The sequence below is a fragment of the Bos indicus x Bos taurus genome, chromosome 3 (assembly GCF_003369695.1).
Source record: "Bos indicus x Bos taurus breed Angus x Brahman F1 hybrid chromosome 3, Bos_hybrid_MaternalHap_v2.0, whole genome shotgun sequence".
In the NCBI taxonomy this organism is placed as follows: Eukaryota; Metazoa; Chordata; class Mammalia; order Artiodactyla; family Bovidae; genus Bos; species Bos indicus x Bos taurus.
Window position 1 is genome coordinate 92,491,590 of NC_040078.1, and position 13,698 is coordinate 92,505,287.

Below are 13,698 nucleotides of genomic sequence, written 5' to 3' on the forward strand. Positions count from 1 at the left end.
AAACAGAGAGGAGCGATAACTCTGAAGTCAGCTTTTCATAAACATTGGTATCAAGTGTTGCCAAGGATATGGAGCCATGGGACCTTGTGTAAAATGTGGGTGGCTATGTAACTGGTGCCACAAATTGGAGCAGTCTGAAGATGCTCCTGCCCTACAACTTAGCAGTTCTCCTCCTAGATGAATAAGAAGACATATAGAAGAGTATTATTCTTCATTGCCTCCTCATTGCTTGTAATTAGCAAATATTTTGAAATGACCAAAGTAAATATGATGTGTTCATATACAGAATTATGTAGGTTTTAGAAATGGATTTGATCTATAAGCATCAACAAGGACACATCTCAGAACAGTAGCCGATGAAAAGAAGCATGTTGGAGAAGGATATGAGTAGTACTGCAGCATTAGAAAGATTTGAAAACTAAGCATGATGAGTGCACCAGTGTTTATCATTCTTTGGGCTTTTCTTTCTGTTAGAAATATTTGATAATATAAAAATGCACAATGCAAACGAAGTTAACGCTTCCTCCCACCCCACCCCACAATTGGAGTAGGACTTTGGCAGGCATGAGCAAGAGAGCAGGCAGCGTGAAGCCTCGGGGCAGGCCTGGGAGGAGCAGGTGGTGTGTGTCTCTGGAGGCCACGCCTCCTGGGTGCCTGAGCGCAGCACACAGTGCCTGTGTCTGTCACACATCGCTGTGTCCCCAGCACCAGGGCCCAGAGCAAAGGAGGGAGGTAGTAAATGACAGTGGACGGGATAGTCTCTGCTTCCTAGTTATGGTACTAGAATATTTTGATCGCTTGTGGTCGCCTGCTTCGATGGTCTCAGCCCATCAGTAACACATGGTTAGTTTTGTTCATTTGTTCAATAAAGCTTTGGGGGATTTTTAAATTACTGTTACTGGTTGTAAGGGTTTTTTTTTTTTTTTTTGGTTGTTGTTACACTGTTTATGTGCTAGGCATGCAGAATACTGCAGTGAACAGGATCTGATCCTTGGATGTAACAGAGTGCCCGCAGGCTAGTGAGTCAGCGACGCTGCTTGGGAAGCTGATGTTGGTGACTCTTTGGAGCTCCCCAGTCAAGTGCTTGTTGTGTATCCTTTCCCACCTTCAGGAACCAACTTGGCCTCAAGAAGTGCTCATCCATTTCTGCCAATCATCTCCCCCAGCGCAGTAATTTTCTTAATTTTGTGATATGTCAAGGTGCCTACAGTTATCCAAAAGAAAAAACCCTACAGAATATTACTGAAATTGAAAAATGAAATTCTTAAAATCTATTAAAATCTCTAGATTTATAAATTGTATTTGTTCATATAGTCCTTTTTCTAGATGGGGAGAAACAAGAGTGGTCATGAAATCAAGAGAAATGATGAAAGGGACTTCTAAAGCATGGTGTACTCATTCACTTAGTGGAATATTTTGTAATCATTAAAAAGAATAAGCTGAATTTTATGGGCTTCCCAGGTGGCGCTAGCAGTGAAGAATCTGCCTGCCAATGCAGAAGACATAAGAGACATGGGTTCAGTCCCTGGGTTGGGAAGGGCCCCTGGAGGAGGGCATGGCAACCCACCCCAGTATTCTTGCCTGGAGAATTCCATGGACAGAGGAGCCTGGTGGGCTACAGTCGATAGGGTCGCAGAGAGACAGACACAACTGAAGTGACTTATAAATAGCTATAGTAGAATCTCCAGGACATGATAAGGTGGAAGTACATATGCATGTTAGCATTTCTTTAAAGCACACACACAAATATGCATCTGCTTTTATGTGTATAGAAATCTCTGGCAGGGTTCACCAGAAACTGGTTATGGTGGTGAGTTCTGTGGAAGAGAATGAATAGCTAGGGAGCAGAGAGAAAGAAGGTTAATTTTCTCTGTATCCCCTTTTGAACAATGCACTGTGTGTGTGTATTACTTTTTCATTAAAAAAACACAGGAAAAAAGCAAGCCTTATATACGCACTCACATACACAGACACCCATGGTGATTTGTTAGATTAAATGAACTCTTTCCTAAAGCTTGCCCTACTCCTTTGTTTAGACAGCAAAGGACCTATATAATTTTAATTATTTTTTTCTCTGGCATTAACATTTGATACTTACGTAAAGGGAGTAACCTTTGCTTCCTGTATCCTCCACAGGTTTGTTAAACCTGTGAAGGTTTAACAAAACGTCCATGAATTTTTTTGGATGATCTTCCAACAAGAGACGTATAAACAAATCAGTGTCTTCATTCACCTAATTGAGGAAGGTGTTTTTGTTTTGTGCATTTCAATCCCCACAGTCTTTAAGGCAGCTAATTACTGAGTTGTGTATTTGACCTTTTAAAAAGAAAATTCCCACTTAACAATACTGATTCCATCTCAAGTTCATTTTCCATTGCTTCCATGAAGCTGGTTCGTCATTTTCTTGTCTGAGTTTTCTGGTTTGCTTTGCAGGCCCCTTTTGGATATGTGCCACATTGGTCTTTGCCATAGCAATCAGTGGGAATCTTTCCAACTTCTTAATCCATCTGGGAGAGAAGACATACCACTACGTGCCCGAATTCCGAAAAGGTTGGTGAATAGCTTGACTTATTTGGAATGCTGTCAGTTGGTAACTGTGAGTTCTTGGACCCCTGTCTGTAGGTCCTGCAGCCCATTTTCCTGTATAAGGGTTCAAAACTAATCATCTGTCCATATAAATCCACATAGTCTTTTTATCTTTTGTTTTGTTAAAATAATCTAAAATGTTCTATTTTAACCATTTTTAAGCATGTGATTCAGTGGCATTAAGTATATCCACAATATTGTGAATCTCTGTACTCTTCTGGTACACTGTAAGGCAAGGCCCCATAGCAATCAGAATGTCTCCAAAGAAAAATGTACAAAATAAGTAAAAAGCAGTGTGTAGAAAAGTCTCCACTGTAGCGTTATTTGTATTATCCAACTGTTAGCAGCAGTAGGGGCCTTCTTATTTAAGGCATGATGACTCAGCTAGCTATGTCTGTAGCCATTAATTATGAAGCACTTAGAACAACGTGGAGAACTCATAATCCAAACTTACGCCAGTGCTGGTAGCAGCTTTGTTAAAGAGAAGTCTGCAGACGGTCAGAGCCGAGAAGGGAGAATGCAGAGGTGAGAGTGTCCTGGTGAGGGTGGGCTTGTGGGTGACATTCTTATTTTAAAACTTCCTTTCTAGGGACTTTTCCTGGTGGTCCAGTGGTTAGGATACCGAGCTTCCACTGCTGGGGGCCTGACTTTGATTCCTGGTTGGGGAACTAAGATCCCACAAACTGTGCAGTACAGTCAAAAAAATAAATAAAACTTCCTTTCATGTGGCAGTATTGGATAGCTGGGGGCAAAAAACAGCTTTTAGGGACTTGCAGATGACAGCCACCCAAGGTAGGAGTGTTTGGCTGTGCAGGAGATCGGCCTTTGCTCCTTGCTCTGTCCTCTCCCTTCCTTGCTCTGTCCCTGACGGCCTGCTCTCCTGTTGAGAAGCTGTGTAAGAGCGTGGGCTCGGGCCCCCAGCCATCGGCTTCTGCCTCCAGCTTTACTCACCAGCTTCTACCTTGTTGGGCAAATTATTTCATCTCTCTTGACCTCAGATTCCTTGTCAGTGAAATGGGAATAAGAATGTCTATATTATAGGGCTAAGAATAAAGAAGTGGTGTCTGTAAAGAGGTTAGAATAGTGCCTTGTACAAAAAGGATTCGGTAAAATGAAGTGTTGGCATATATGTATGTACCCATACCCGTGTGTCTACGGAATAATGTTTTTACCTGTCTCTGTGTCCATGTAGCCTTCCTTTCCTCCCCTCCGCTCTCCGTGCCTGTTTTCCCTTCTCTTTTCCATTATGGAGTCAGTCCCAACTCCATTTGTCAAGTGATCTTGGTTTAAATTTAACTCAATCATTGTTATCCATGAGCTATCAGTCTGCCTTCAAGTAGTTCAGTGGTTAAGTAAAGAAAAATAGGTAACTGGATATTGCTGTAATGAATGGCTTGTGTTAATTTCTGTGTCAGAGGTCTGTAGAAGTATATTGACAGAGAAGAGGAGTGAGTCACCCTACCTGGGGGTGTGGAAGCTGGGAGGGAGGGGGGAGGGCAGGGGGCGGGGGTCCTTGTCTGTTCTTATTCCTGTTGGACTGGGCATCCCAGTGTCAGGGTGTCTTGGGATATATATGCTAGTGAGGTCGTCATTGAATCAATCAGTCAATATTTTTCCATTTTATGTAAAGAGTATAAGTGACACATCCGAGGTCAGATCCTGCTTCTCCACTTATTAATTATTTGACCCTAACCAAACCACTTAGCTCTCTGGTCTTATTTCCTCATCTCTGGAGTAAAGATATAGTTTATATGAAATAATATATTTATATATCACTTAACAGTATAAAAGCTTATTCTTGATTGGGCATTTATTATTTATCAGTCAGTGTTCTAAACATACAGTTTTTACTCATTTAATTCTAATAGTCTTATAAGGTAGTGCACTGTTATTATTCCCATTTTACAGATGAGGATACTGAGGCAGGAAAGTTAAGTAACTCACCACTCATCTATTAATATAAGTGACAGAGCTGGGCATCCGAGGTGGTTCAGTGGTAAAGAACCCACCTGCCAGGTAGGAGATCTGGGTTCAATCCCTGGGTTGGGAAGATCCCTTGAAGAAGGAAGTGGCAACCCACTCCAGCAATTCTTGCCTGGGATGTCCCCCAGACAGATCAGCCTGGCAGGCTGCAGTAGCCCATGGGGTGGCAACGAATCAGACACTACTTGGTGACTAAGCAGCAAGTGGCAGAGCTAGGATCAGCGTCTGTATATACAGTCTGTAGCTCTGATCGTTATACGGTGTCACCTCTCAGAAAAGCACTCAGTGTAACGCCTGACACCCAGTGGACAGCCATCGTCATAGCAGCAGTTTCCTGCTTCTTCCTTTCCTTATTCAAGAAAAAGGCAGTAGATCAGCAAAATTACATTTGACTTAGTGACAGAGTTACTTACATGAAAAAACTGCTCTGGGAGCTGGAGAGTGTTTTGGACAATCACATATCTTACCCAGAGCCTGGCCATAGTTGTTAGGAGTGCTTTTGTTCTTGCCAAGAGCATTTGATGGATTACCTGCTGATTTTCATGTGGGAAGGGCTGGTGTTGTGGACTGAGCCACACTTATGATCCTCCACTCCAGAAGAGTGAAGCCGAACCCTCCAGGGCATGCTGCTGCTGGGAAGGAGGAGGGACGGACAGTAAGTAATGCAGTGAACGCTGCTGCTCTGAGGAGTCACTCAGTAGCATTTGCACCACAGAGACAAGGATTATTTAAAGAAGAAAGTGGAACTGGAGAATATTTTAAGCAATTCATCAATGAGTTGAAACTCCCTGTTTCAGAGACAGAAGGAACTCTAAATAGCACACGGAACAAGTTAATCTGTTCCCAGGGTATTTTCATAAATTTGCTAAAGAAATCAGTGTCAGCTTTTGTTATATTAGGAAAGAGGACATGTTCTTCCAAGGGGATAGTTGACTTTTATTTGATTGAAATGCTCCGTGTATTTAAATACTTGTAGTGTGGTCCTCGGAAGCATTTCAGTACATAATTCAGTCGTTTAATACTATTAGTTGTTAGTTATAAAGTGAATTATAGAAACCATAGGAGAGACTGCTAGTCATCATCACAAAGACAGACGCTGAAGGAACATGGATTCGGCACATTTATCGAGCATCTGCTGCTTATCGGGTACCTTGCCAGGCTCAGGGACCGAAACCAGTAAGACATCACCCGCTGACCCAGTGAGGCAGATGGACACCCCTGCAGGGAGTGAGTCCAGTGGGTCCCAGAAGTAGCGCGACAGTGGAATTGCAACTTGTGTCTTCTCGCCCTCAGTGTCCATCGCAGCCACAATCATCTACGCCTATGCCTGGCTGGTTCCTCTTGCACTCTGGGGTTTCCTTGTATGGAGAAACAGTAAAGTTATGAACATCGTTTCCTATTCATTTTTGGAGATTGTATGCGTCTATGGATATTCACTCTTCATTTATATCCCCACGGCAGTAAGTACCACACTTACTCTGAGTGAGGCCACAATTATTCAGCTGGCATCATTATTTCTAACCTAACACTGATGTGCATCTGAAAAAATAACCCCAGAATTTAGAAATTTTCTGGGAATGGGGGCCGGGGAGCCTAGTTCCTTCCGTGCATCTTGGGCCCTTCATTAGGGAAGCGTTCCCCTCGGTCTGCACACGGGTGGGATTTCTGTGGGCTGTGCTCGGAAACCCAAGTGGCATCAAGGGCTCCACTGCTGATGGGCTCCCAGGCCTTTATGAGCACATGTGCCTGGAATGAACAAATGCCACTCTGACAAACCCTCCCCGCCCTCCTTTTCTTTCAGATATTGTGGATCATCCCCCAGAAAGCGGTCCGTTGGGTTCTAGTTATGATTGCCCTGGCCATCTCGGGCTCTGTCTTGGCAATGACCTTTTGGCCAGCTGTTCGTGAGGACAACCGACGCATCGCATTGGCCACAATTGTGACGATTGTGTTGCTTCACATGCTGCTTTCTGTGGGCTGCTTGGTACGGTCTCGTTCCGATGCTCTTCTGGTGTGCTTTAGATGCCACGCTAAGACCTCAAACTGTCAGACACCATGGTTCTTTAAAAGCTGGCTCCCTGGAATAAATATTGTTTTAAATAGGCTCTGCTGGATGAGAAATAACAGTCATGAGAATTTGGTTGTAATCTCTGAGTTTACCTAATTTCTTTTTTTTCTGACTTTACCTGATTTCTGAAGTTTGGTTGATATTTGGTGTCTGGCTAGAGGAAGTAGGGATGAATGAGTATCTTCACTTAAGGCTGGGGAGCAGGGGTCCGGGAGTTCCACGTCTGCATGCCTTTGCTGGGTTTTTGCACATATTTAGATGGAGAACTTGAGAATGAAGTCAAAATAGAAAAGATAAGTTATTTTTAAGATGAACAACATTTAAAACAACGTTTAATGTGTTTGGGTATCTTTTTAGGAAGAGCATGTACTTTTTGAGTTAGACACATCCAGGTTAAAGATCAGCTCTATCTCTCACCAGCTGTGTGAACTTGGGCAGGGAACCTAACTTCTCTGGATCTCTTAATCTGTAACGTGGGTATAATAGTTCTTGCCACAGAAAACCGTTCTGAGGCTAAAATAATACAGATAAAGCACTTAACCTAGAACTTGTCCCGTAAATGCCCATAAGTTAGGTCCATTTCCTTTGATCTTAACGAGATACGGTTTTTTAATTTCTATACACACTGTGTATGAAATTGGCTGCCAGTAGCCGTAACCAGGCCTGGTATAGGTTTTTTAAAAATTTTGAGTCCAAGAATGTTAAGGTCGTTGATGCCCATAGGAAGATGTCCACATAGCACATGGCCAGACCGTTGGTCAGGCTTTGCAACAGGAGTTAATATATCTTTGGCACTATCCGATCTTTAATATTTTCTCTAGACAATCATAGTCTCATTGAGTGCTTTAATAAGATCCCAATACTTTATCATTCAACAAGTCTCCTAGAAAGTACCAAGTTCTGAAACACAGGGTTGGTTGACATGCGTTTTACATGTGCCTAAGCTTTAACCCCTTGAGACAGAGGACTCGCAGCAGAGTGACACTCTTCATGTTTGGTACTTGGAACCTCCGGACTGATGCATTCAAATGCTGTGACCCTCCTGTCTGCTGAGGAAGAATGTGCTTTTCATTGAAACTGACTCTCTCGATGTAACACCTCTCCCTGGCATCTTCCCATCTCTGTTTAGAATTTTGTGTGTGTGTTACATTCCTTGTTAAGAAGTTGGTGAAGGAAAGGAGGCAGGAGAAAGGTATTGCCATGTTCAGTTCTGTAAAGAATAGAGAGGAGCAAGGCAGACAGGGCTGCAGAGCAGGGAGGTAGTGTTGTTAACACATTTAATTTGGTACCTGCAGCCAGGATCTTTTACCTCCTGTGCCTACTACTCCCTCTTGGGGTAAACGACACTGAAGTTAGGGTTTACCTGCCCATCTTACTACTCAGCAGTTTTCTAAAAGAGAGCATCATAACCAAGTAGAAAGAACACTGGACTGGGAACTTCTTGGCATTGAGTGCCTGGGCTTCCTTTTCTGTTAGGGAGATTTATATTTCATGGGCTTTAGTGAGACTCGATGAAATGGCTGTGAAAACCCTTCACATACTGTGATAGTTTTTTCAGATGTAAAGAAGTTATTAAAAGAGGCCTGGGTTATCAGAAATTGCCAGGGCCACTCTGTGGCCTGTTCTGCCGAGTCCCCCAGTAAGAGTGGTCCCGGGTCACAAAAAAGGGCAGTGCCCTTTCATTGATGCCTCTCCCTGGCGGCTTCCCATCTTTCTCCTGAACTTCTTACCCATACACAGAGACACACACACATACACACACACACACACACACACACAAATATGCCTGGTTGAGAAGTTGGAGGGGAGAAGGAGGCAGGAGAAAAGACATTGCCCTGTCCAGTTCTGAGGGTTCTGAGAAATGGGGCAGGTTGGACGGTGGAGCAGGCAGCTAATCACAGGTACAGGACTTCTTGGAGGGGAGGCACAGTTTTCTCTCCTGGAGGAAGGGGAACTGTCTGTTTAGCCAGGAGACCACCGTGCTTGGGGTTCTGTTGTCCACCCTGGAGTCGGCCGCCTCTGTTCTCTTCTGGGGGAGTTGCACAATGCAGGAGGGTGGAGGCAGACATTAGGAGACAGGCTTTAGTCTCAGCTCCATCACTCCTTACATTTTTGCTTATTAGCTTGCCCCTCTGGACCCTATCGGATACGACTGAGCGACTTCACTTTCACTTTTCACTTTCATGCATTGGAGAAGGAAATGGCAACCCACTCCAGTGTTCTTGCCTGGAGAATCCCAGGGACGGGAAGCCTGGTGGGCTGCCATCTATGGGTCGCACAGAGTCGGACATGACTGAAGCGACTTAGCAGCAGCAGCAGCAGCAGCTGGACCCTACCTCCTCACTTAGGAGAAGTGAAGACATGGTGGCATTTTTGCTGTTGTGAGGATGCATGATGCATGCAGTCATCATCACTGTATGGGAGAAAAAGGATCAGGGGAGTTATTTGAGCTGAGGGGCACCGGGTGAACTGGACAGCTTGGCCTTCTACTCTCCAACAGGAAACATGAATTGGTGTGTTTGCCTCAGGGCAGTGAAGTATATGACAGCCCCACACCTGCCGAGGGCTCCTTGGCGCTTGTACCTGCACTTGATCTAAGTTGATCCTGGAATACGCCTGGCAGGGATGACTAAGGAGGCACTAGAGTAGAGGGTGTGTTCTTGGCTGGTATGTTTGGAGATGCCCAAACCTATGTTTGGCTCCTCTGCAGGCTACCATCTGTTGGGTCACAGAGTCAGACATTACTGAAGCGACTGAGCATGCATGCAAGCCTATGTTTGAGGTGGTTACAGCTACAGATAGAATGTCTGTGCCCTGTTGTTTGTGAAATTAATTAGGGATTATTTTTACAGCTCTTTCATTCTGCAGATAAGACTTGTCCAAAGTCATAGTGTGAGTTCCTAGCAGAGCTAGGTTTAGAACCTGGGCTTCCTGGCTTGTTCTGTCTGGTGAGGGTTTCCTCCAGGAGCCTGGAAGTGAGTTGCTATTCTTGCATCCTGAGGGCGTCTTGGCCCAGAGCACGTGCGAGATAACTGGAGGGGTCAAACGCGAGCAGTGTGGGCTGGCCTCTGCTCGAGTTAGTGCCATTCTTCTCCTTCTTCAGAAAGCAGAGCTGCTGGAAGTGGCTCTGGGGAGGAAGGCTTTCAAAACTAATAACATTTCTCCAGGAAGGTGACAAACTAGAGGGAGTCTGCAGCTAGAAACTTTTTGAAATGGACTGTTGAAGCGCTAACTTGAAATAGAAAGTGCCTTGGGGAAACTCCAGTGCGATGTGTTGGCGCCCCCTTCTGGCTGATAGAGGGTAGAGCTGGTGAGATGGTTCCGACTGATTTTTTATCTTTTTCACCTTCCTGAGGTCCCTGCTCCAGGCAGGAATGAAGCGCAGGCGGTGGTCACGGATTTATTAATGGGTTCACCTGTCCTTCGAACAACCCTCATTCAAGGCTATGAGACTGGTATTTTCCTGGGCTCACATTAGGCTTCTCAGACACCAAAACAGGTGGGAAGATCCTCCTTAATGTTTTCCAGTCTTCCACCTCCTTCTGATTTTTGACAGTTAAATTGTAGATGGTGAGTGGAAGCACTTATCAAACCTTTCATTTCCAGGCTGAAGAATTAAGAGGTAGAGGCTGCCTAGCACTTTCTTTGAAAGGTCTTTAGAGGGAGCCGACTGGTTTAGCAGCAGCCTGTCTTGGTTCAGTTCATTAAGTATTGATTGTTTATATAGTGTGCCAGGCCCTACATGAGGGGCTGGCGATGCAGAGACAAGAAGGACATGGTCTTCGGAGGAGAGACTGTGGTGATGAACAACTTGAGCTTTGTAGTTGGAAAGACAGACCAGTGAGTCCTGCCTGCATCTCTTGCTGCCATGTGTGCCTAATCAAATGACAGCCTCCCTGAGCCTCAGTTTCTTCATCTGTCAGATGAGAGTAATGAGAACAACCCCACCAGACTGTTAGGAAGATTGAGTCATAGGTAGCAAGTGCTTAATAAATGGTAGCAAACATTTAAAAGGCGTGCAGTCGAGTACAAGACAGAAATAGAGACAGTTCAGTGATGACCAGAGTGGTGGGGGAAATGTAGGGGCCATGAGAGCCCAGAAGAGCTCTTAGCGTGGAGTCTAGGACATTGACCTGGACCATTATTTTTTAACTCTCCTCCTGGGTCTCCCTTTCCTGCAGGCCTACTTTTTTGATGCACCAGAGATGGACCATCTCCTAGCAAGCACAGCTGCCCCAAACCAAACAGTTGTAGCAGCCAAGTCCAGCTAAAGAGGAAAGCAAGAGAGTATCTTTCATCTTCTCGCTGTGAGGTACAGTAACAATGGGCAGGGATGTCAGTCCTGTTGTTAACATCAAACATCAAGAGGCCCGGACCCTTTTATCCATCAGCATGATCCAGTGTGGTGTGTGTGCACATGCGTGTCCATGTGTATGTCCCTCTTGCTGAGGCTTCAGTGGGAAAGTCTACTCATTTGGCTTTATCCATTTGGGAAACTTGACTGAGCGACTAACACTTTCACTTTCACTCATCTGTCTTTATCCATTTGGGAAACACAAGCTCCCAGATTCTTCTGTAAGAGGAGTTCCTGCTTTTTGGCTCCAGCATCTTCTCTGCTCCCTGTCCCCTCTCCAACAGCACAATATAGATTTATTCCATTTGATTACAGTCTGATGGTTCTCTCCAGTTTCTCTGTGACTTGTCAGGCTGGCCTCAGACCCTGAGTATGACCTCTCTTTAATTACTCATGCAGTTCTCTGAAGGTTACCAGTTCTCATGCCTGGTTTGTTTTCTGGCCTCTTTGATGATTCCACTGTCGGTGGTTAGCCTAGGGTGTCAGAGTACAGGAAGAGGACCCTGATCCTCCTCGGCTGGTCTCTCGCCTCCCCCTCCCACTCCTCAGTATTCCGAGCCTGCAGCCTTGCTGAGTTGCTGCCATCACCGGAACGCATCCTGCCTTTGCACTAGCCAACCTAGTCATCTGAAGTGTTCCTTCCCTTCCAGCAGTCATTGCTTACCTTGTGATCCCATTACGCTCTCTATTATATGTCACTTTTTAAAAAGATTTTTTGGGACCATTTTTAAAGTCTTTATTGAATTTGTTATAGTATTGCTTCTCTTCTGGATTTTTGGCCACAAGGCATGTGGAATCTTAGTTCCCCGACCAGGGATCAAACCTGCACCACCTGCATTTTGAAGGGGAAGTCTTTTTTTCTTTTTAATTGGAGTACAGTGGCTTTACAGTGTTGTGTTAATTTCTGCCATGCAGCACAGTGGGCCAGCTGTACATATACATATATCCCCTCTTCTTGGAGTCTGTCTGCCACAGGCACATACCTGCAGTGAGAGGTGTATATTGAAGCATTTACAAAGACTGTTGTCAATCCATGTAGTAACTATTAAAGCTTAATTCCTTACTTTTTAATGAAAGAGAAATATTCATAGACGTTCTATTTTCCTTCCACTACCTCAGTGGGTTGTTTTTTGGAACCCACTGCCTTAGAATGAACATGTGGTAGCTTGTTTGCATAACTATTAAGTTGTCTGCACGCTTGTCCAGCTCATCCTGCAAATGGACTCCATTAACTGTTAGCAGAGAAAGCCTCAGGGCAGGATCTGAGGTCCACGGGGAAGGAACTCTGTTTCACTCACACTCCCAGGTCTTGGCTTAATGCCCACCTGGCACAGACAGAGCAAATGCTTCATTACTGTTGAGTAGATGGAGGTGACTTTGTAGGATTCAGGCAAGAGTCAGGATATGGGCTTTTACCCAGAGGTGTCTTGGCTTGCTGAGTCCTGGATCACCATTTACACTCTCACTTGAAGTTTATTTGAGGCACTGGGGACCTAGATAATCAGCTACAGTCTGCCTCAAGGCACCTTGGTCCATGGGTAAAACAGCTCATCAGATAAGGACCAGGCGGTGGGCCAGGCTCTGTGAGAAGTGCCATGGCCAAGCTGTTAGTTGATGGGCACTGTGGGAGCACAGAAACACTGGCTCACTTGGCCTGGGGAAAGACTTCACAGAGAGGGTCTTGCTTGAGCAGAAGCAACTGATTGCCCGTTTTTCGGAAGAGCAGTTGGCTTCCTGTGGTTTTTGGGAGAGTGAAGATGCAGGCCATTCACTGAGACACTGCCATGTGCTGTGGACTCACATCACCTCGAGCAAGGAAACCTGAGCTCAGCGGCAGAGGGACAGAGGTGGAGGACACATAGCTGTCTGGCTGTCTGCCTCGCCTCGGAACACCTGACATCGACCTGGAGAGGGGCTCTCGCAGCCTGCTCCTGGGCTGGGACTTCAGTTCCTTCATACAGTTTGGTTATGATGTCTCCAGACCAAGTGTCCCAGGCGCTGTCAACCTTAAGAGAGTCAGAAGCTGGCATCTGGGAAGAGCCTAGCCCTCAGGGCCCTTGCTGACCCCCCATCCTGATTTTCACAGGTTCGATGTCTCTGGGCTTTGCTCACATCTGTGAACTTGGGTGTCAGTGTCTCCGTTTGGGTATCCAGTCTCTAATCACTTCTACAGCCCTCTGCTCTACCAGCTGAACTGTCGAAGGGTGCTGGTGTCAAGTCTCTAAATGAGATAGTGACAAACAGTTTCTTTGGAGCCTCCCTGGCAGAAGCACCAGTTGCATTGTCAATGAGAAGGGCTGCCCAGAGCCCTGAACCCTGCAGATTTATGAGCTGACTGTGCCTCCCACTGTAATCTCTGGACTCCCAGCTTTCAGGAAAAGGAATGACTTTTTATCTTGCAGATAACCTTCCTCGTGTAAATCTGTGCATCGGAGGGCTTAGCCTGAAAGGAATTGCTGGGAGAGCATTAACCCCTTCTCTCCCTGGAACCTCAGGATCATAGAGGAGCCTCCGTTACTTGTAATCAGGGACGCTACCCCTACATAAGTCATCGGGATATTTTAAAGAACATTTTACTTTCTTCTTTCCTTCCTTCCTTCCTTTGTTCTTTCCTTCCTATTTTATATTTATCAGGTGGTTCAGATGGTAAAGAATCCGCCTGCAATGCAGGAGACCTGGGTTCAATCCCTGGATTGGGAAGATCCCC

At 45.3% G+C, this 13,698-nt stretch overlaps 1 protein-coding gene across 7 annotated transcripts in view; it reads left to right on the forward strand.

The window, feature by feature from the left end:
- YIPF1 (Yip1 domain family member 1) overlaps positions 1-13,698 on the forward strand; it is a 44,350-nt gene that overhangs the window by 21,957 nt on the left and 8,695 nt on the right. For all 7 annotated transcript variants that reach the window (XM_027537191.1, XM_027537186.1, XM_027537187.1 and 4 more), the window contains exons 6-9: positions 2,434-2,550; positions 5,863-6,029; positions 6,371-6,553; positions 10,819-10,949. In XM_027537191.1, the coding sequence (XP_027392992.1) occupies positions 2,434-2,550; positions 5,863-6,029; positions 6,371-6,553; positions 10,819-10,908 (557 nt within the window). In that variant the 3' untranslated portion in view covers positions 10,909-10,949. The remainder of the gene's footprint in view (positions 1-2,433; positions 2,551-5,862; positions 6,030-6,370; positions 6,554-10,818; positions 10,950-13,698) is intronic.